Source organism: Ictidomys tridecemlineatus, chromosome 2 (genome assembly GCF_052094955.1).
Source record: "Ictidomys tridecemlineatus isolate mIctTri1 chromosome 2, mIctTri1.hap1, whole genome shotgun sequence".
Classification (NCBI taxonomy): Eukaryota; Metazoa; Chordata; class Mammalia; order Rodentia; family Sciuridae; genus Ictidomys; species Ictidomys tridecemlineatus.
The window spans coordinates 4,272,769-4,293,400 of record NC_135478.1 but is presented as its reverse complement, the minus strand read 5'-3'; the positions used below and the strand labels follow the sequence as shown (position 1 = coordinate 4,293,400).

At 52.8% G+C, this 20,632-nt stretch overlaps 1 protein-coding gene across 1 annotated transcript in view; it reads right to left on the bottom strand.

Moving 5' to 3' along the window:
• Positions 1–759: 759 nt before the first annotated feature.
• Adgre1 (adhesion G protein-coupled receptor E1) overlaps positions 760–20,632 on the bottom strand; it is a 40,409-nt gene continuing 20,536 nt past the window's right edge. Inside the window, 11 exon segments of the mRNA XM_078034764.1 lie at positions 760–2,000; positions 3,082–3,186; positions 3,467–3,635; positions 5,808–5,899; positions 7,551–7,617; positions 8,762–8,997; positions 9,643–9,837; positions 11,598–11,768; positions 12,703–12,902; positions 15,111–15,227; positions 18,027–18,204. Of these exon segments, the coding sequence (XP_077890890.1) occupies positions 1,995–2,000; positions 3,082–3,186; positions 3,467–3,635; positions 5,808–5,899; positions 7,551–7,617; positions 8,762–8,997; positions 9,643–9,837; positions 11,598–11,768; positions 12,703–12,902; positions 15,111–15,227; positions 18,027–18,204 (1,536 nt within the window). The 3' untranslated portion in view covers positions 760–1,994.

Below are 20,632 nucleotides of genomic sequence, written 5' to 3'. Positions count from 1 at the left end.
GCAGCCACTGCATCTTGGTGGCCCCATAGGGCTGCCAGGCTGCTCACTGCGCCCAGCTGGAGAATGCCAGGCTCTCCTGCACCCGCCCACAGGTGAGCTTGGGTGGGCTCTGGCCACCAGGTGAGGACGCAGGAGTGGACGCAGAGAGAGGGCACGCGCACACAGGCACATGCGCACAGGGTTTTGAAACTTCGCCTGAGCCCCACCTGCTCCCACTGTTGGCCAAGGCTGGCCGCAGATGCAAGCCCAGGCTCAGAGCAGGAGGAAGGGGTGTAGGAGGCTGAGACCATCCTTGGAGTCCAGGACCCACTCAGCCTACCACCACTGGCCATGGGTGACATGCCATCTCCTGCTTCCATGTCCCTTATATCTGTCATCACTACATTGAGCGCTCTGAACATAAGCCAGGAAGACCCACCTGGATCACATGAAGCCCTGTTTATAAACAGGATCCGCCAGAATAGCAGAGGCGCCCTCTGCTGAGTTTCCTGTGATCCAAGAGTTCAACACCTGATGTCACTCAGGTGTCTCTCAGCTAGTGCATTGCTACAGTCCTAAGTGCCAAGGTGACTCAAAGTCAATGTATAGTATCAACCTACAAAGGGAGAAAAGGGAAGGAATGAAGGGTCTGGAAGAGGAGCTTTGTGGTCAAGAACTCAGAAGCCAGCTCAGACACCTGTAGCTGTGTGACCTTGAGATAGGCTCTTAACCTCCCTGAGCCTCAGTGTTCTCATCTTCAAGAATGAAAGTGGTCATCCGTTCATTCAGTCATCCAACAGCTTTATTAAGACTCTAGTACGTGCAAATATCCATCCTGCTGGAGACACATTTTAAGTTGGACACACCCAATAAAGGAGAAAGTACAATACGGGGTGACAAAACATGAGGTTCATGGGGTCGTTCAAAGATGATACCGCATCCTACCCCAGCCAATGCAAAGAACTCTTCCTACTAGAAGTTTGATTAAACCAAGTCTCGGGGAAGGTAGAAATCAGCAATTTTGAGGGAAGATTTCCAAGGAAGAGAAGCCAGGTGCAAAGACTTAGATTCAAGAGGAGAAGGCTTTCCTTCCGGCTTCCAGGATACACCCTCAGATGCCCAAGTGCCTCCACGCCTCCTGGGTCACGTTAAAATTCAGGCTCTGAGCTGTAGGTCCGGGGTGTGGCCTGATGCGGGGCTCGTTTTGCCAGCAAGCTCTGATGTGGTGTTGCTGCTCCGTGGACCACACACTGCATAGGGAGGTTTTCGAGTGCCCACTGAAGGGAGCCTATCTACCATTTAAATTCTCACCCCTCTTCTCTCCCCTCAGCACCCAAGATTTGATGAACAGGTGCTAACTTTCTGAGCGAAGAACCCTACCCAAGTCACAGGGAAGTTTCCGCCAGAAACTTCCCTGGACACCCTGGAAACCAAGGCGTTTGCCAAAAGGTGTTGTACCAAGTGCTTCTCTCCAAGAAACACTGGACTCTGTTCCATCGAAGGCTCCCACTCACCAGTCGAATTCTGTGTGAAAGAAGCCCCTGCCTGTGTACTGTGGAACTCCCACCAGGTTTTATTGATCATTTCTTTAAAAGCAGGGAGAGCATGTGTCTCATGGTAACTCACTCAGACAACCAGTCACTTCCTGAAACCTGCTCTATGCCAGGCATGTGACATGTGCAGAGGCCACACTCAGACCCCTGAACCGACCAACGCAGGAGAAAAACAATGTAGCCACCTGTCCTCAGTCCTACCTTGCACTGCGATCATTTCCAACAACTCTGGAAATACAGGGAGTTTGCAAGCTACAGAGGATAAACAGTAATTTGCAGCAGAAACTCTTGATCCTCACCAGTGCATGAGACCCCCGTCCCCACCCATCCCGAGAGTTCAGAGCTGGTGGGATCGTGCATCTCCATAGCAGGCAGAGAAGGGAAATTGGACCAGGCTCCTGCAGGCACTTAAAATTCTCGAAGGCTGTTCCAGGATAGTGTATGAGAAAGCAGGAAAGCACTTTAACCCTGGTAGAGAGAAGAGAAAACTTCTTCAGAGTCTGAAAGTGAGTACAAAGGTCGTATCTACAGCCATGGGTCTTTCCAAAATGCACAGAGATAAATGTAGTGGCAGAGACGACAAGGATAAACGTGCCGAGAAACCATTGCCCTCAGCATGGCAGGCACTGCTAGCTACAAAGCCATTCCCAGCCTCCCCACCCCAGGTTGCTCCCATTCTAGAAGCTACAAATCAAACACTTGTTTTTGTTTTCAGATTCCTTTGCCAGCAGCAGTGGTCACATTGCATAGTTCTCACCAATTAGGTGAAGAAAAATCTGGGAAAGTTTTTGCTCCCTGCTAAAGAGAGAAGCAAGAAAAGAGAATTGCTTCTGCCTTATTCCTCTTCTTGCCTTGAGCATAGTTGTGAGTCTGGGGTTGTGACAGCCATGATAAAAAGTCAACGTGATGATGATTAAGGGGAAAACTATGCAAAGCCTTCTTCTCCCGCCGGGCGGTACTGGGTATGAAACCTCACACATGCAGAGCATTGCTGTCTCGCTGAGCTACACCCAGCCCACAGACCCTAGATCTTTTACAACATCGCTAAGAAATAGAAGGAATTCAGCAACACCTAATGCTGGACTCTTTTCATCAAGAAAAATAATTCCTGTATAATTATTGCCACTGGATCGTGGTGACATCCAGCCAAAACAGGCATCCTCCTGTGGTGTTTTAAGAGGTAATCAATTCTCTTTGTGCTGATGTTCTTGCAACTGTTTTCTGAACATTTCTGTACCATTTTGTCTTTGTATTATTGCAGGGATCATGTTCTTGGCATTTTTAAAACCAGTTATACCATCGACCTGGGCCCCTTGTTGATTAATGAATAGAATAAAACCCTTAACCCATGCTCATCTTATATCTGTGCAAGTCGAAATTTCACCCCTTCTTAAGTTGCTCAGCTAGTGAGGGGCAGAGCCGTGATTCAAGCCCACACAGCCTGGCTCCCGCCCTGGCCTCCTGGGGCTGCCTGCTGTGGTGGTGCCCAGCGTCACAGCGCGGTAGGCATCCCTCTAACCAGAGCCCGTGGGGCACAGCAGACCCTCACCGTCTTGGACGAGGACGGCATGGAGGACAGCAGGATGCCCGAGGTCTGGGACTGGGAGCTGGGCTTGGTCTTCCTGGTGAGCCACCTCCTGTACTCTTCTCGTACCTGAGACAGACACAGCACGGGAGGACGGCAGGATGGGTGCTCCTGGACCCAGCAAGATTCTGCCCCAGGCACGTCAGGTGGGCGGAGGTGGGCGGAGGTGGGCAGAGGGGTGGAGGTGGAGGGGGGTGGATGGGGGGGCAGAGGTGGGTGAAGGGAGGTGGGGTGGAGGGTCGGGTGGGTGAAGGGGTGTGGAGGTGGGAGGTCTGGTAGGTAGAGGTGGGGGCATGCAGGTGGGGGTCTAGTGGGTGGATTGGGGTGGACGGGGGCTGCAGCCACATACCTGGCGGCTGAGCAGACAGTGGATGACGAAGATGAACGTCCCCTGCAGGCTGTTGATGATGGTGAACAGGTACGCCATGATGCTCGCCATCTGTCCAATCTGGAAGAAGCCCAGCACCCAGGGGCAGCCCAGGATGAAGAACTGGGCAAATGCTTTGAAGGTCAGCAACCTGTGGGGGAGAGTTGCAGGCGTGTGACCGGAGGCCTGGCGCTGTCCTGGGGCCGCACTCCCAGGGCTGTCTGAGCTGCCACCTGGCGAGGACACAGCTGGCCTGTAGTCCCCTTGCTCAGAGATGGAGAAACCAGATCCTAGAGGCAGTTAAAATGCAGCCCGCCTAAGGTTCACCGGGCACAAAGATGTGTGGGTACGTCTAACAAGGTTTCATTTGCAGTATTGAAAGACCTCAAGGACCCCCCTTCTAAATGGCACATGCTAAATGAACTGTGGACCCATATATAAGATGACATGAAGCATTTCTTTTATGGAGGTAAAATTTGCCTAAGATACAGTTCGCCATTTTGACTACTTAAAGTATGCAATTTAGTTGGCACTGGGTACATTTACAACTTCCTGCAATCGTCCCCACTATATACCTCCACCTTGATTTTATCATCTCAAAAGAGAAACTCTGTAGCTATTGAACAGCCATTTCCCATTCCGATTGCCCCAGGAGGAAACCACCCAAATGTTAGTTAACAGATGAGTGGATAAATAAATGTGGTATATCCATTCAGTGGAGTAGTATTGCACCGTGAAAAGAAGGAGCTCTGACCCACAATAGGGGTGCGGGAGCCCTGCAAGAGAGAAGCTGACTCAGACCAGCCACTGCGCGGGTCCATTAGGCAGAACGTCCAGAATACGGACGCCTACAGACAGACAGGGGTTCTCAAGCCACTTTTAAAAATGAGACAAGAGCAGTCATCAGGTATTTGGGGTAAAGATCCAGGTCTGGATCAGGTGCCTGCATTCCTCTTCTGACTGATCCCTTCACTCCCTCGGGGAGTTATTGACCCTCACTTGCCTCAGTTTCCTGGCTTTGATAAAGTGAGGGTCATACAAAGGCTTGCTCTAGAGGTAGGAAGGTGAATGGACACACCGCCGGGTGCTTGGAGCAGAGATTGGCACTGAACGCGCATCTCTGTGGGTTGCTGTCAGCCGAGAGTGTCCGTATAGGAGCTGTGTCACAGGGCAAAGCGAACCTCAGAGCAGCGTGCAGGGGGCCTCTCCCCTGCGGGAGGAGGGCACGTGGGTGGCGTAGGATGCTTCACCTGGCCCAGACCTGGAGACCCGGGCTCCCAGGAAAGTGCTCTCGGGATGGAGCTGCCTGGGTGCAGGGGCTGTGAACACGCCCGGGGAAGCAGGCTGTCACCGTGGGTGCCGAACTCTGAACGTACCCAAAGCCACCTCCAAATGGTTGAAGTGGGGAATTTCGTCTTAAATTTTTGTTCTACTTATGTTTTAACTTTTGTATTACTTCAAAAAGATTTTGCAATAGGTGAGGAGGAGTTAGACATGCACAGGGAGAGAAGAAAAGACTGTTCCAAGATCACTGACCATCAAGCCTAGATAATGTCTGGCTGTGGCAAGACCTGAAGATGAACCTGGCTGAGTGAGGAAGTCCAGGGACACAGAAGATGACAGGAATGTGAAAACGAGCCTGTGTCTAACATGAGATGGAAAATGGAACCCGACAGTGAGATGGTGTACTTCACTTACTAAACCAGAAAAAAAAAAAAGAAAAAGAAAGACCACAGAAACTACCGTAAGCCCAGTGCTGGCAATGCTGCAGCTAAACGGGCACTACCGGGACTGGACGAGAATTTCCTGGAAGCTGACCTGCAACCTGTATTTAAGGCATTTCAATTCAACTTACTCTTGGATTCAAGCAGTTTCACACTTAAACTGGTAGAATTTGAAAGCCACAATGTGCAAAGATTCACCTACATGGGTAGTCAAGGTAGTATCATTTATAATAGCAAAAACAATTCAGAAATAATTTATAACTCATGAATAAGGAATGATTTAAATAAGTTCTGCTTCTTCCTTACACCAAAATGCCAAGCAGAAAATACACATGTTGTAGAAGAATCTCTAGTTTAAAGTGGTAAAGTAGCCATGACATCGTTAACAAAAAATACATATAAAAATAAAATAATATGAATCTGTTTCTTATGACTATCCACAAGTGCGTACTCACAGAGAATGTCTTATTTGTAGCACTCTATGAAATACTGTTCCTAAAACCACAGTAAATACATTATAAGCCACATAAAGCGAGAAATGTTAGTGTCCCCCGTCTACAGAGGAGGGAAGCAAGCTTTAGGGAGTTTTGGAACTGCACCTGGTGTCTCTGAGCTTGGAGACCTCAGCGTTGACGCTGGAAAGCTTCTGCCTCAGGATGCACAGCGTCCAGGTGAGGAGGACGAAGTTGATCTACAGTGTCAAGCAGAAGGGGTCAAGGGATCGGCCCATAAATGGTCAGCGGCTGGCATCGTTGGAACCAGAACTCTGACCCCTAGTCTCTAGCAAGCAATGGAGCAAGCCGGTGGCCCTGGCAGCAGTAGCCCAGCCCCCAGGGCTTAATACCCACGGCTTCCCGGCTCCCAATTCAGAAGACAGAAAGCGCCCCATCCAGCACTCGGGACACCCACTTCCCATCAGGCGGCCCAGGCTTCCGTGGCCGAACGGCCACTCGGGGCATGCCCATCTCCTTTCAACATTTCCACACTCGGCCACGGCCTCCCCACGGCCCCGCCAGCCCAGACTGTCCCCAGTGCAGAGCTCTGTGGACTCCCCGGCTGCCCTCCCACAGCCATCTCAGAAGGAATCGCCCGTGAGCGTTCTCCTGTGGACGCTGGTCACTTCCACAGGGTGAGCCTCACAAGGGTGAGCTCCGGGGAGAAAAATTCTGAGAAACAGAGGAGCAAAGTAACATTTTCTGTTGCCTTTAGCTCTTCCTACAGAGGAGAGGGGAATCCAAGAGCAGGTAGGAGGAGAGGAGGAAGGCGATGTAACTCTGGACGCCCACGAGCGAGTTCAAGTCCACTCGGCCTTCCTGAGGCTGGGAGGCGCTGGGGCGCAAAGTTTATTTATAGTTGTTCCGCACTTTGCTGTCTGTGACGGGGCGAATTGTATCACTCCTCCCCAGAAAGACGCATCGAAGCCCTCACTCCCAGGACCTCAGGATGGGTCCTCACAGGGGGCAGGGACATCACAGGGGGCATCAAGTTAAGGTGAGGTCCCTGGGGTAGGTCCCCATCTACATAACTGGTGTCCACATCCATCGGGGAAATTTAGAGACAGAGACAAACACAAGAGAGAGAAGACCGTGTGGGAGACACGGAGAGAAGATGGCCGTCCACGCCAGGGTGACCTCAGGCCCCCAGAAGGAGAGAACCCTCCTGCTCTCGGGGGTGTGGCCCTCCATTTCAAGTCTCCAGAACTAGGCAGCAATAAAGCCATGTTGCTCCGTGGTCTAGCAGCTCTAGAAAACTAGGTCACGTCTCCACGAATCCACTAGACATCGGAGCAAGTCTCCTGGAGGGATAGATCCGCAGGCTTCCCAAGATGGAGATGGTTAAAACATGAGCTCACAATTAAAAATTACACATGACACCAGGAATCCAGCCTCCCTGTGGGTCAGCCAGAGAAAGGTCGTCTGCAGACACGGCGAAGGCTGAATGGAGGCAGAGGCGGGGTTCAGAACCCCCGGCCTCCCCTTGCCACCGCCCATCATTTTTCAGCTGGTCTCACTCCTTGCTCCTTCACGACGCCACCACTGCCCCCTTAATGTCCTTTCAGCCCCCCGTCATTCTGCATCTGTACCTGGGAGACCCTGGGAGACCCTGCACCATTCCCTGGAGCATAAAGACTGCAGTTGCTCCAAAGGCTTTTGCATTCCAGCCTGAAAGTCATACGTCAAAGAAATTACTCTCTAACTGGGAAATCTCAAGACTCGAGAAGACAAGAGAGCTCCTGAGGGCAGCAAGGAACCTTCTTGCCTTTGCCCTCTCCTGGCCCTTCCTGACCGCCCGGGTTTCCTGCCTCCTGCTCCAAAACATTCTTCACCAAACAATTTGCTTACCAGTATGATCACGGACACCGGCCCCAGAAAGCTCCAGATGAAGCCTCTCGCTGTGCTGAGCCAGCAGCTGTGGAGGGAAACGGGAGGAGTGAGCATTGTCTCAGAGTTGGCCCTGCGGCTGTTCCTGTCCCTGCTCAGGCTCCGATGGAGGAGCCTGGGAGGTGAGACCGAGGTGAGAACTCTCACCATGGGCCAGGCTGCCTGTGGTTCCCCTGGACTCTGGTGCCTGCTTTGCAGACCTTCCACCTGCACAGACGTTCCTGAGATGCTGGCCTAGCGCTGTCTGGGAAGCACGTCCTCAGTGCGGAACCTCTACAGTCCCCTGTCCCTCTCTGCACGGCTCCCACCGATACAACAGATCTGCTGTCATTCAGATCCCAGCTCAGGGGCCCATTCCATGCAGTAGCTGCTCCTGGCCATCCTTAGCCGAGAATCCCAACCAAGACCCTCTCTATCAGTGCTCGCTGCACGGTTAAAATTGACGGCTGTTCTGTCCTAACTTGTCTTGTTAGTTGTCTGGGTCTTTCTGCCCCTGCTCCATTATGAACTGCACGAGAATTTGGGGCTTGAGTGGTTTGTTCTTCTCTTTAATAAACCAGCACCCAGGAGCTAGCCTGGCCTGGACCAGGGCATTCCGTGATTGTTCCTTAACGGGAAGGAAGGGGGGAAGAAGAAGGAAGTTGTAGGATGAGGGAACCCAGTTGAGGGGAGGGGTCCTGGGGGACTAGGTACTGTCCCAGGCGTACCCCTCACTCTCCTCTTCCTCACTGTCTCCCTCATGCCATGAGGTTAGCACCCTTCCTCCACCATGCCCTCCGCCATGAGGTCTCCACCTCACTGCAGGCCTGAAAGCAATGGAGCCAGCTCACCATGGACTGAAACCTCGGAAACTGCAGGCCCAAAAGCCAAAATACACCTTCTCTCCCTTAAGTTGATTCTCTCAGGTGTTTTGTCACAGCAACAAAAAAAGCTGACTACACACATGTGCGCGCACTCACGCACACACCAATAGGAAGATGATCACATCAGGCCCACTAGCTGTCCTCTCCCTGGAATGGGACACTCAAGTAGTAGTGACACCTGGGTTTGTAAAGTACACCACCCACGCTACTGCGCACAACAGCTGTGACCTCAGCAGGACCACTGCTGCAGTTATTGCTCTTCCTGAACCTGGCAGTAGGGTCTTCAGGAAGAGAGACCTTGTCACTTACCGGTTATGTGTCCCATAGCCCTGGAGGTACATGCTGGCAGAGATGGCCACCACCAGCCCTGGGAACCCGTAGCCAAAGGCACAGAGGTACAGCATGCTGATGTTGTGGGAGCTGAAGTAGTTCACCACCTTCAGGTTTCTGACCATCAGGAAGAGGGTCACGGCCTCCACCAGCGTCCAGGAGAAGCAGGCCAGGAAAAGGTAGTGGAGGCACCCGGCAATGATGGCACAGGCCGTCTGCAGAGCAGGCAGAGTCAGGCTCCCCGACAGAGAGAAGGGGGCAGGGGCCCTGATAGTGCTGAGGGAGGCCCCCTGCATGTAGCCCCCGGGGGCAGGAAGCTAAGCACCCCACGGAGACGGAGGGGGCCCTGCACAAAGCTCCTTCAGGGAAGCCCAGCACCTACTGTGCGGTGGCAGGTGGGGCTGGCCTACTATGGTCTCACCCCCTGGGCTGTGTCAGTGGATGCGGTGAGGGAGGTGGACACACCCACGGGAGTCAGCACCCTTTAACACTGTTGTCTCATTTCTGTTGGGGGATGAGGGTTGTCCTGTGCCACCTCATGTACTACCTTGTGTCACCTCCTCCTGTGATGACAGAAACATCCCTGGACATTGCCAAGTCTCCCAAGGGGCAAAACGCCCACAGGTGAGGACCGCTGGCCAAGACAGGAATAGGAGGGACCACCTCTGGACATGGCAGGGGAAGTGATCTGAAGCTGACCGCCACACAGGGAGCCGTCAGCTAGGTGAGCAGCTGGGAGCCGGGCAGCAGGAAGGGGCCCAGCATGTGCAAAGGCCCTGAGGGAGGGAGCTGGGTAGGGCTGAGCAGACACAGACTGGCAGAGGAAGGGGCTGGAAGGGGACACAGCTTAGGGGTTTGACCTGGTTGTCCGTCTTGTCCACACCGATGAGGAAGAGAATCTTGGCCAGAAAGAGACACACGCAGAGGTGCAGGTGAAGGGAGGTGTTGCGGCTGCGAATGGCGCGGCACAGCAGGAAGGTGGCAATGGCCAGGACAAGGCACACCAGGGAGAGGCTCAGGCCCAGGAGGCTAATGATTTCCAAGGAGACCGCCACCTGCCAGAAAGGAGATCCGCCGCTGGCCTCCTCAAGGAACCAGAATGCCCCAAGCAGGAAAGAAGAATTATCCAAATCCCCGGATTGGAAGAAAGGGCTCAGCCTTTCCTCCCTCTGACACTCAGAATGACCTAGATACTGTCCACTGTCACCCTCAGCATCACTGCTCTCCTGGAGTGGGCTCACCCTGTGCATTTGGGCTGCATGACCACAAACTACATATCCCAGAATCCCTCGGGGCAAAGGTCCTCCTGTAACTTAGGTCCCCCACTGAGAAGCATGCATAAAGTTCTGGAAGGCAGAAAGGGGGGAAATGCCAGCATTCTGCAGATAGGAGTGGGCCGTGGCTGGACACCATATTCCAACTATCCTGTCCCCGACTGCATGGGGGCAGAATGGACATGAGGACATCAGCTTCTGACCTCTGGAATAAGCCACAGGATAGGGGTGACCTTGAAGCCAAAGTCCAGGAATCAGCCTCCTAACTTCAACTCCTCCTGCTCTGTGACTGCGTGGGCTTTCAGTGCCCTGCGTTACATTCCTTTCTGCTTGGAAAACCTGGAGGGGTTTCTGCTGCCCCCCCTGAACCCCAACTGATCCACAGACATTCAAGGATGCAGCAGTCTCGGGGAGTGGAAATGACAAGCTAAATCCTTCTATGCCCTCTTTTCATAACCCATTTTAACGTTATTCGTAAGTTCATGACTTTCTCTGAGTTGAAGACAGGCCAGGCTCTCTCCCATGACCTCTTCTGTGTGATATTGTCACAAAGGGCCTAAGAAAGCTGATCAAAATTCTGCCGGTTTCTAATTGTATGATTTTGCATAAAATACCTGAGTCCTCGGTGCCTCAGTTTACTGATCTGTAAAAAGGAGGATATTAATAATAACTGCTTTTGGGGAGGGTTCAGAGAAAGCTAATAAATGTGCCGGTAACATTTCACACCCCGTGGAAGTGTGAGTTATTACTTTCTTCTCGTTCTCAGTTTTGAGATGAGAAAGCTGGCTTCAGCTCAGAGGTTGACTTGGCCAAGCCAATGCAAGCTCTCAAGTGGCAGAGATGGGACTTGACGGGAGGCCAACCTTGCTCTGGATCCGTTCCCTTCAGTCCTAATCCACCGAATCTCCACCCAGAGCTTGGTGCCTCTCTGGCGGGGAACTGACCCTCAGCTCTGGCAGGATGGGCAGGGACACCCCAACCTCTCCTCCACCTCATGTGCACGTGCACCGCAGCTCCCTTCATACCTCATCTGCTCACGCACCCACCACCCTCTCCCAGTGGACGCCTGTCCATTCCTGAAGCCCAGCCTTCTGCTCCATGTATATAGTGGAGTGAAAAGGGAAGTTTGGAGCCAGACACCCCCCACCCCAGTTCAGATACCAGCTCCATCAATAGCTAACCTCACAAGGAGGGCAGGCTAGTGAGCCTCAGCCTCCCAGCCTGTGAAATGGGTCTAAGAATGATTAGCTGAAGACTGAAAGTCAGCCCACGACGGATGCCCCCTAAACAAGACCTGCGGCCACCACGAAGCCTGCCCTGTGTGGGGTCACTATTTCTGATTTCATAGTTGAGCATCATGTTTCCCAACCAGATCATGAACTCCCAAAGGACGAGGCACGGCATCCATCCCTCTGACCCCCTGGCTCCCTCCCACTGCACAAAACACCACAGGGGACACCCAAAAGACATCCAGTCAGTGTTTTCCCGCTGGATTTGAAGCAGACACTCAGGGAGCCAGAGTACCCATCATCAGCACTGACCGGGAGCTCCTCAAGAGCCATGATGATGGCCAAGTTGGCCAGCCGGTTACAGCTGCAGACTGTGTGCGTCTCCAGAACTTTCAGGACCTCGCAGCCGGCCGGCGTCCACCCACCGTCCCCCACGTCTGAGCTCCAGGACACGCAGATGGGCCTCTCGGACTTCTGCTTCGGCTGGAAAAGCAAAGGGCTGGTCACCCGAGAGTTCCTCTCTAAAGGACTTGATGTGTTCCATGGGGAGAGGAGGAGGAGGAGAGGGATGCACTGTCTCCAGAGCACAGGTTCTGCCTCTGTGAACACACTGCCCGTGCGGCTTCCTACTGCGCTCCTTCACACACCTCACCCTGCCGCTGCAGAACCCAAGAACGACATCACCCGGAGAGACGCTTGTCCAGCAGTGGCTTGGGTCATTGGCTTGAGTTGCAAGAAACGGTGGATGTCTGTTGCCCTGTTGTCCCCCATTAAAAATGAGCGAAGTCTACAAAACATTTACTACAGAAGAGCCCAACGTTACCAACGCTTAGCAACGACAGGTGTGAGAGAGGTGGATGCTGATCAGGGGCGCCCCGACTTGGTCATTACGCGTGGTATGCATGTACCAAGTCATCACACTGTGGAAGCTGGAGAGGAGGAAGGACAAGGAAAATCGAGGGGGCAGGGGGACTCACATGGAAGGCAGGGGAAGAAAAGGAAAGGAAGGGGTGGGGATGGGGTGCTGGGAGGACAGTGGTCAAATGATGTGGTATGTTGGGTACACACAATAATAAGAGATGACAGAATCCACCATTATGCACGACTATAATGCAACAATGAAAAACGTGAAGAAAAAAATTATCACACTGTCTAATTTAAAAACCTGGTTCAAACATTACAGATGTTTCCATGGGTTGGAACATCAAGTGGTCCCCCTTTAATTTGTACAAGTATGTTTTTATGTATCAATTAAAAAGTAAGTGTTTAAAGGCCCTGGAGGGAAGAGCATCATGCCCACGGACACTTCCGAGGCTCATCTGAACGGGGAACTCAGCACAGGGTGCGTGGCGTTCCTCTGAACTCTCTCTTACAACTGAATCTACTTCAAAACAAAAAGAGAGACCCCCTTCGCCACCTGAAGGTTCTCCAGGACGTAGAGGACAGGTTCCGAGAGGTTGTCCTTCTTCTCCCCGGTCGTGATGCCCCCAACGACGCGAGAATTCATCCTCAGCCTCAGCTCGACGTTGGCCCTGGGGCTCTGAGGGCCCCGGAAGAAGCGCTCATCTAAGACGGACTCCATGTTTGCAAAGGAGACAAAAGCCACCCCCGTGGATCCTGCAGATTCCCCCCAAAGAGAAAGAGAAAAACAGGAATCATTGGCTGGGCAGCTGTGGAAGCTGGCCCAACACAGGCGCGCGCGCGCGCGCGCACACACACACACACACACACACACACACGCTCTGCTCTTCTGGGCTCCTTGCTGGGTTACTCAGGGTGGAAGGGTGAGTGAGGTTCAGATCCGTGACGCTCACCAGAACCACGGCATCTACAACAAAACACCCCCAGGGGCTGTGACCTGGAGAGATCTTGTCTACGTTTAAACCTAAACCTGGATTTGTGTTCTTAAGGGACAGTGCTGCCTCTGGTGGGAAATAAGTTCTCCTCCCATCTTTAGGGTCTCCTTGGTGGGCTTCTCTCTGACTATGTGTGGTCTCCAGAGGTGCTGTTCTAGGGTTGCTTCCTGTCCCCACCTGGCCACGGGCAAAACCTCTGGAACTACGAGTCCCAAATAAACTTTCCCTCCTCTAATTTGCTCTGGTCAAGTGTCGTGGTCACAGCACGAGAAGGAGACTCACATGTCTGCTTGGTACCTGTCACCTGGGAGTGCTTGCACTACCATGATGGTTAAGTACCTGTGACCGAGACTCTACTGCTCACAATGCTGAAAGTACCTACTGACAACCCACAGAGAAGAGCCTGCCAAGCCCGGTACAGATGAGTCCTGCACAATGGAAACACAGCCACGTGGGCGATTTTAAGTTGTCCAGTATTTACAGTTTTAAAAGTAAAAATAAAAAACAGGTAAAATTAATTAATTATAATGATATATTTACTCAATGTCAGCAAAATATTACCATGTGAACATGTAATTTGAATTTTTTTTAAGTAAAAATATATTTTAAACTGGGCCTGGTGCCCTGCACCTGTAATGCAGTTACCCAGGAGATGGAGGCAGGAGGATCATGAGTTTGAGATCAGCCTGGACAACATAGCGAGATCTCATCGGGAAAAAAAAAAAAAGTGTGTGTGTGTGCATATGTATATATATGTGTGTGAGTGTGTATGTGTGTATACACACACACACACACACACACACACACACACTTTTATGGCTGAATAGTCTTTCATTGTGTATACCACATTTTCCAAACTCCTGTCATTTGCAGCAATGGGACGATCCCAGAAGACGTTGTGTTAAGTGAAATAAGCCAGGCACACAGTGACAAACACCACGTGATCTCATCTGTAGAATCCAAGAAACATTGACCTCTAGTAGAAAGTAGAATATGACAACAGTCACCAGAGCTGGGGGTGGTGGGGGGGGTGGTACAGAACCCTACGTTCATGTGAGATAGGAAGGACAAGTCCAAGGACTCTACTCTGCAGCATGGTGACCACAGCTAATGAGGACGTACCACATCCTAGAAAAATGTTGAGAGAGTGGCTGTGGAAAAAAATGTCTTCGCTACAAAATCGGCGACTCTGTGAGGTGGTACACCTGTGAATCAGCTGGAGTGTGACTTCCTCAAGGCACACGTACTGCAAAACATCAGGCCGCGTGCAACAAATGCACACCCCTCTCTGTCCATTTTTTAAATAAAAAGTTGAAAATTGATTACATTTGATCTTTTTGAAGCCCATACACAAGCTTACAAGTGAGATACTTTGCATCCTTATTTTTTTGTTCCAAGTCTTTGAAACACAGTGTGGAGCTTCCACTTAGAGCACACTTCAATTCATCCTTGTCACCGTTCGGCCAAAGGTGGCCAGTGGCTACCAGATGGGGTCCAGAAGGCCTCACCACCCAGTATCATGGGATTTTCCTTTTAATATTCAACTTCCCTGAGAACACAGGCCACTTCTGACTCCACTGCTCTTGATTTTCAACCCCCTGGCATGAGTCTTGACACCTGGGAGGTGATTCACAGGAATCTGTAGATTGAATGTGCTGCGGTTTTAACCTGAAGTGTCCCCCAGAAGCTCATGTGTTGGGCCTCTGTGGGCCTGCCCTGGGGGTCTGGCTCGTCCCCAGCTCCTCTTGCCCCTGCTTCCCAGCTGCCATGAGCTGAGCCCACATGCTCTTCCACGATGTTTCTGCCTTGGAGTCAGCTGACCATGGGCTGAACCTCTAAAACCAAGAGCCAAGAAAAACCTTTCCTCTTCTAAGCTGCTCTCCTCGGGTCTTTCGGTCACAGCAACAGAAAACTCACTCACACCGAATGCAGCACGGCACCTTGTGGGTTCTCAGGAGCGGGTCCGTACCTGAGGATCTGGATTCCTTGATCGTGGAGCAACTGATCTTCATCCCATCCCCTTTGGCTTTCAGAGAAAAGCCATTCTCCTCAAGGCAGTCCTCCTTGATAACTTTGCTCTCGATATCTGAAAAGAGAAAGGGAGGGAGCACATGTGGTCACCCAGAAAGTGGGTCAGAGTTTGGTTTCTGCTCAAGAAAGGTACACATTCACAGTTGAGTGCAAAGGAAAGAACAGGAAGGCCACTGCATCGTGGGCAAGGTCTTGAGCCCCTTGATGAAGGATGAGGGACAGGAGCACCAAAGACACGAGCCATCCAGCTGGAGCCTTAGAAACGGGCCCTTCCATCAAGGGGACGCATCGGAGAGAGACGGAGTTCAAGTCAGCCACTGAGCAGGGACCTAAAAGGTTCTGCAGGGCCCCTGTGTGGAAGGCTTGGCCCCAGCCTGAGGTTCTGGGACTCAGTGGAAGGTCATGGGGGCTGGAAAGAGCTTTGGGGATCCCGTCCCCAGAGTCTCCCTCTCACTTTGCTTCCTAACTGCTAGGAGCTGAGCAGCTCCTTCCGCGGCATGTCCCACCATGATGGGCTGTCACGCCACAGGACCAAGAACAACAGGGCCAGCTGACCACGGGCTGAAACCACCAAGACGGCGAGTCCAAAGAAGCTTTGCTCTCCAGGAGCTGGTGTACTGCGGGTATTTGTTTCACAGGTGAAAAGCCAACCAACACTGCAGTCCTGGCGGACGGCAGCAGAGGGCGATCTTCTGGCTACTCCAAGTTCAGACAAGTTTTCCAAGGCCAAGGGGGACCAGAAGGGTTCAGGCCAGCCCAGCATGGTGCACAGGGTCTGGTTCCGCATTTGGGTGGAGACAATGGCTGGGGTGCGGCTCAGAGGCACAGCACTTACCAGGTGTCCAAGAGGCCCTGGGTTCCATCCCCAGCACCACAAACAAAAAGAGGAGGATGGAGGGACCCAGAGGTCCCCTCTGCCACTCCCCAGCTGTGCATCCTTGAGCAACAACTTTACCTGCGGGGCCTCCTGTTTCTCATCAGTAACAAGACAATAGCTGCAGGGTCTATCCCATTGGCTCTCCATGAAAATAAGAAAAGGAAATCAGAGTACCTTTTCAAGACATGCACCAGATAACGCCATGACCACGCCCAAATCCTCCAACGCCTGCCCTACCCTCTCCTTCCAATAACAACCTAGGTTCCCACGTTCATCTACAGAAGCTGCCTCTTTCTGTCTGTCTGGCCCCTTTCCCTACAGATCCCTCTCTTCTAGGCAACACGGCCTCCTCCTATATTCCTTGGAAGCACCAGGTATTCCTGCAGTTGTTCTTCCTCCAGAACTTGATGCTGTTCCCTTACCCGAGGCCCCTGCCCCACGAGACTCCCCTGTCCACACTCTAGCAGTGGCAACTCTCACTCTTAATTCTCTCAGATGTCCTCATCCTGCTGTATTTTTGTCAATTGTGCCATGCCTATCTGGTATACCAGATGTCTGTTTGCTTATCATCTCTCTCATCTCACCAAAATATAGGACTCATGTTCACTACTGGTGGAGGTCTCTTTCCCACTCATGGCCTTCTGGGGGTCCATTAGAATTTAAATGACTGACTGAGGCAGAAACTGTGACCAGAAGTGTGGGGGCTGCTGCAAAAGATCTACAGCACTGTGTTCCCAAGTGGTCAGCTATCAAGCCACATGTCAGTCAGAAAAGGATCAGTCATGCAGCAGTAACAAACAGTCCCAAGTCTTTGTGGATTAAAAATAATAGCTAGGCTGGGTGTGTGGCTCAGTGGTAGAGCGCTTGCCCAGCATGTGTGAGGCACTGGGATCAATCCTCAGCACCACATAAAAATAAATACATACATAAATAAATAAATAAATAAATAAATAAAAATTATGTCCATCTACAACTAAAAAAATTTTAAAATAATAATAGCTATTTCTCAATAATGTTTTGTATCCACTGAAAGTTGACTTGGGTTCCTGTTTTTTATTATCTTATCTCTGGGGCCCAAGCTACTGGAGCAACATGAACGGAAACACTTTCCAGTCACTAAGAAAGAGGGAAAAAATGTTCTGGAAGGTCTCACACCAACAACTATGGCCTGAATTAGTCACAGAATTCTACATAACCCCATGGCAGGAAGCACAGTCCTACTGTGGGCCCAGTGGGGACAGTTGCATTTACACACAGTAAATGACCATCATTCCCTGACCCTGTATGTCATAGGCAGCCACAAATGTTTGTTGAATGAGTTAATGGCCCTTGAGTTGTCCACCCTTGGCGCAGTGCCCGGCCCTCACAGACATTCAATAAATGGGAAAGTCCTTAGTAAGATTAGACTTGCTTTGCTGTGAATCAGGAATTTGGGACAGTTGAGGAAAGTGCAGGTGGGAAAGCTTTGGAGGATCCATTGTCAAAGTCACCTCCTCCTCCCCTCCTCCTCCCCTCCTCCCCTCCTCCTCTTCCCTTCCTCTCCTCCTCCTCCTCTCCTCCTCCTCCTCCCCTCCTCCTCCCCTCCTCCTCTTCCCTTCCTCTCCTCCTCCTCCTCCTCCTCCCCTCCTCCCCTCCTCCTCTTCCCTTCCTCTCCTCCTCCTCCTCTCCTCCTCCTCCTCCCCTCCTCCTCCCCTCCTCCTCTTCCCTTCCTCTCCTCCTCCTCCTCTCCTCCTCCTCCTCTCCTCCTCCTCCTCTCCTCCTCCTCCTCCCCTCCTCCTCCCCTCCTCCCCTCCTCCTCCCCTCCTCCTCTTCCCTTCCTCTCCTCCTCCTCCTCTCCTCCTCCTCCTCCCCTCCGCCTCCCCTCCTCCCCTTCCCTTCCTCTCCTCCTCCTCCTCCCCTCCTCCCCTGTGTCTTCCCTTTCACCTCTCTCCCTCAAAATCAGTGTCAGGTGAGACCTTGCCAGGAGGGGCATGCTACCTAAGTGCTCCGTCTGCACCGTCTGGCTGACATTCTCTGAGGGCTGCAGAAGGGCCGCCAAGGTGGAGCTCTGCACACTCTCCAGCAACACTGTGGCCAGGACAGACGTCTCGTCCCTGCTGAGCTTGGTCCACTTGGACTTCTGCTCCAGCACAGAGGTGAAGCTCTCAGCTGCACTCTGCAGGAAAAGATGCACCTGTTAATTCTGGTGTCCCACCCCCCTCCCCTCCTCCTCCCCTCCTCCTCCTCCTCCTCCTCCCCTCTTCCTCTCTCCTCCTCCACTCTTCCCCTCTTCCTCCCCTCCTCCTCCACTTCTCCTCCTTCCTCCTCCTCCTCCCTTCCTCCCCTTCTCCTCCTCCCCTCCTCCTCCTCTCCTCCTCCTCTTCCCCTCCTCCCCTCCTCCCCCTCCTCTCCTCCTCCATTCCTCCTCCCCTCCTCCTCCACTTCTCCTCCCCTCTTCCTCCCCTCCTCCCCCCTCCTTCTCCTCCTCCCCTCCTCCCCTTCTCCTCCTCCCCTTCTCCTCCTCTCCTCTCCTCCCCTCCTCCTCCTGTCCTCTTTCTCCCCTCCTCCTCCTCTCCTCCCCTCCTCCTCCCCTCCTCTTCCTCCCCTTCTCCTCCTCCCCTCCTTTCCTCCTTTTGTCCTCCCTTCCTCCTCCCCTCCTCCTCCCCTCTTCCTCTCTCCTCCTCCACTCTTCCCCTCTTCCTCCCCTCCTCCTCCATTTCTCCTCTTCCCCTCCTCCTCCACTCCTCCTCCCCTCTTCCTCCCCTCCTCCCCCCTCCTTCTCCTCCTCCCCTCCTCCCCTCCTCCTCCTCCCTTCCTCCCCTTCTCCTCCTCCCCTCCTCCCCCCTCCTCCTCCTCTTCCCCTCCTCCCCTCCTCCCCCCTCCTCTCCTCCTCCTGTTGTCCTCCCCTCCTCCTCTCTCCTCCTCCCCTCCTCCTCTCCTGTGTCTTCCCTTTCACCTCTCTGCTCCCTTTCCTCCCTCTTTCACCTCCTCCTTCCCTCCCTCCTTTCTTTCTTCCCCTCTCTTCTCCTCTTCTCTCATTTCTCATTAATAACTGCTTTCTTGGGTGGGATGGTAGTTTCTAGAAACTGGGAGGGCAGAGTCAGAGGAAGAGTGGGGAAATGCTGGTTGTGGGGACTAAGGTACAGTTAATAGGAGCAAGGAGTTCTGGGGTGCCACTGCACACTAGGTGACTAGAGGTGACGGTAATATGTTGTTCATTTCAAAAGACTGGAAGAAAGGGTTTGAAGCTTTCACCATCAAGAAAGGACAAATGTTGGAAGAGACACACAGCTTCACCTGAGTTAGGCATTATGCGGGGCACCCTTTGGAAACGTAACTCGGGGCTGCAGTCATATACCGTGTCCAGGCCCCGGCGTTCCGCTCCTGTGTAGACCAACTAGATGTCCCCAAGCCGCAGCGACCCAGGGGCAGAGGAGGAAACCCGCAGGAGGAGAGCGGAGAGCGAGCGCGGCAGGGCCCGCCTAGTGCTCCAGGTGGGAACGGGGCACCTGGCGGTGGGAAGGCCCTGAGGGCTGGCGCATCCTCGCCCTCTGCCGGGCCTGCTGCGGCCACTGGGGAGCGGGGTGCGGCTGACTGTGGCCACCTCCCGCAGCAGAGCTGCACAGCCTCACCCCAACTCGGGCCCCACCCGCTCTCCCCGTTTGACAAATCTCCGTCTCTGGGGCTGCTGGCTTGCGCTCGGCCTGGGACGTGCACTTCCTTTTTCAAACACCAGCGGCACGATGTCACCAGGAGACCAGCGCGCGGAGCCAGGGAGGTCAAAGAGCCCCGCCCGGCCCTGACTTCCAGCGGCGCCCTCAAGGGCGAGGCGAGTCAGCACCTGGGACAGCGCCCGCCGCGTGGCTCGGTGACAGGTACCTTCCCTTCCAGGAGTGGATCCCTGCAGGAGAACCTGAAAACTGGGCCGGGTCTCCTCGAGAGACGTTGATTTCAAAAGGATTTCTAGAAATCTTAAATGCCGACACACTGTTGAGTAAGTGAAGACGAGGGCCAGTCCCGGGACAGAAGGCCGCTGCCAACGGGGACAGGGCCAGGGACCTGCCCGCAGAGGCACCCAGGTCCCTGACTATCACCAAGGAAGCCGCAGACCAGCACGTGTAGGCTGCCTCGGGGTCCCAGAAACAGCTACGTCCATGGAAAACTTGGTATGCGTGGAATTTAAGCTTCTGGCACATGCAAATAAAAAGCTCTCACTTATCATGATCCCAGTATTACTTTAAGGATATAATTATAATATCTATACAATTAGAGTATAAAATTATAATGTTTTATAAGTGATGTGTTTTAAGTGACCCAAGCCAAAAAAAAGTATGAAAATAATTCAGAATTTAATAAACGCAGGGGGGAAAATGAATGGAATTCAGTAAGATGGTGAAGGAAATTCAACAGAAATCCGACTCTGGGCACAACTTTCTGTCTATCCAAATTATATGCTAAAAATTACAAAAAAAAAAAGGGTTTCCAGCTCCAAAGGGTATGGTGGGACTTGAGCAGCAGGAGCCTCAAGCCCTGCCACTTGCCCCCCTTCCCGCCCCGCCCCACCCTGCCAGGCCCCACACCCACCACACCGCAGCACAGCCTGC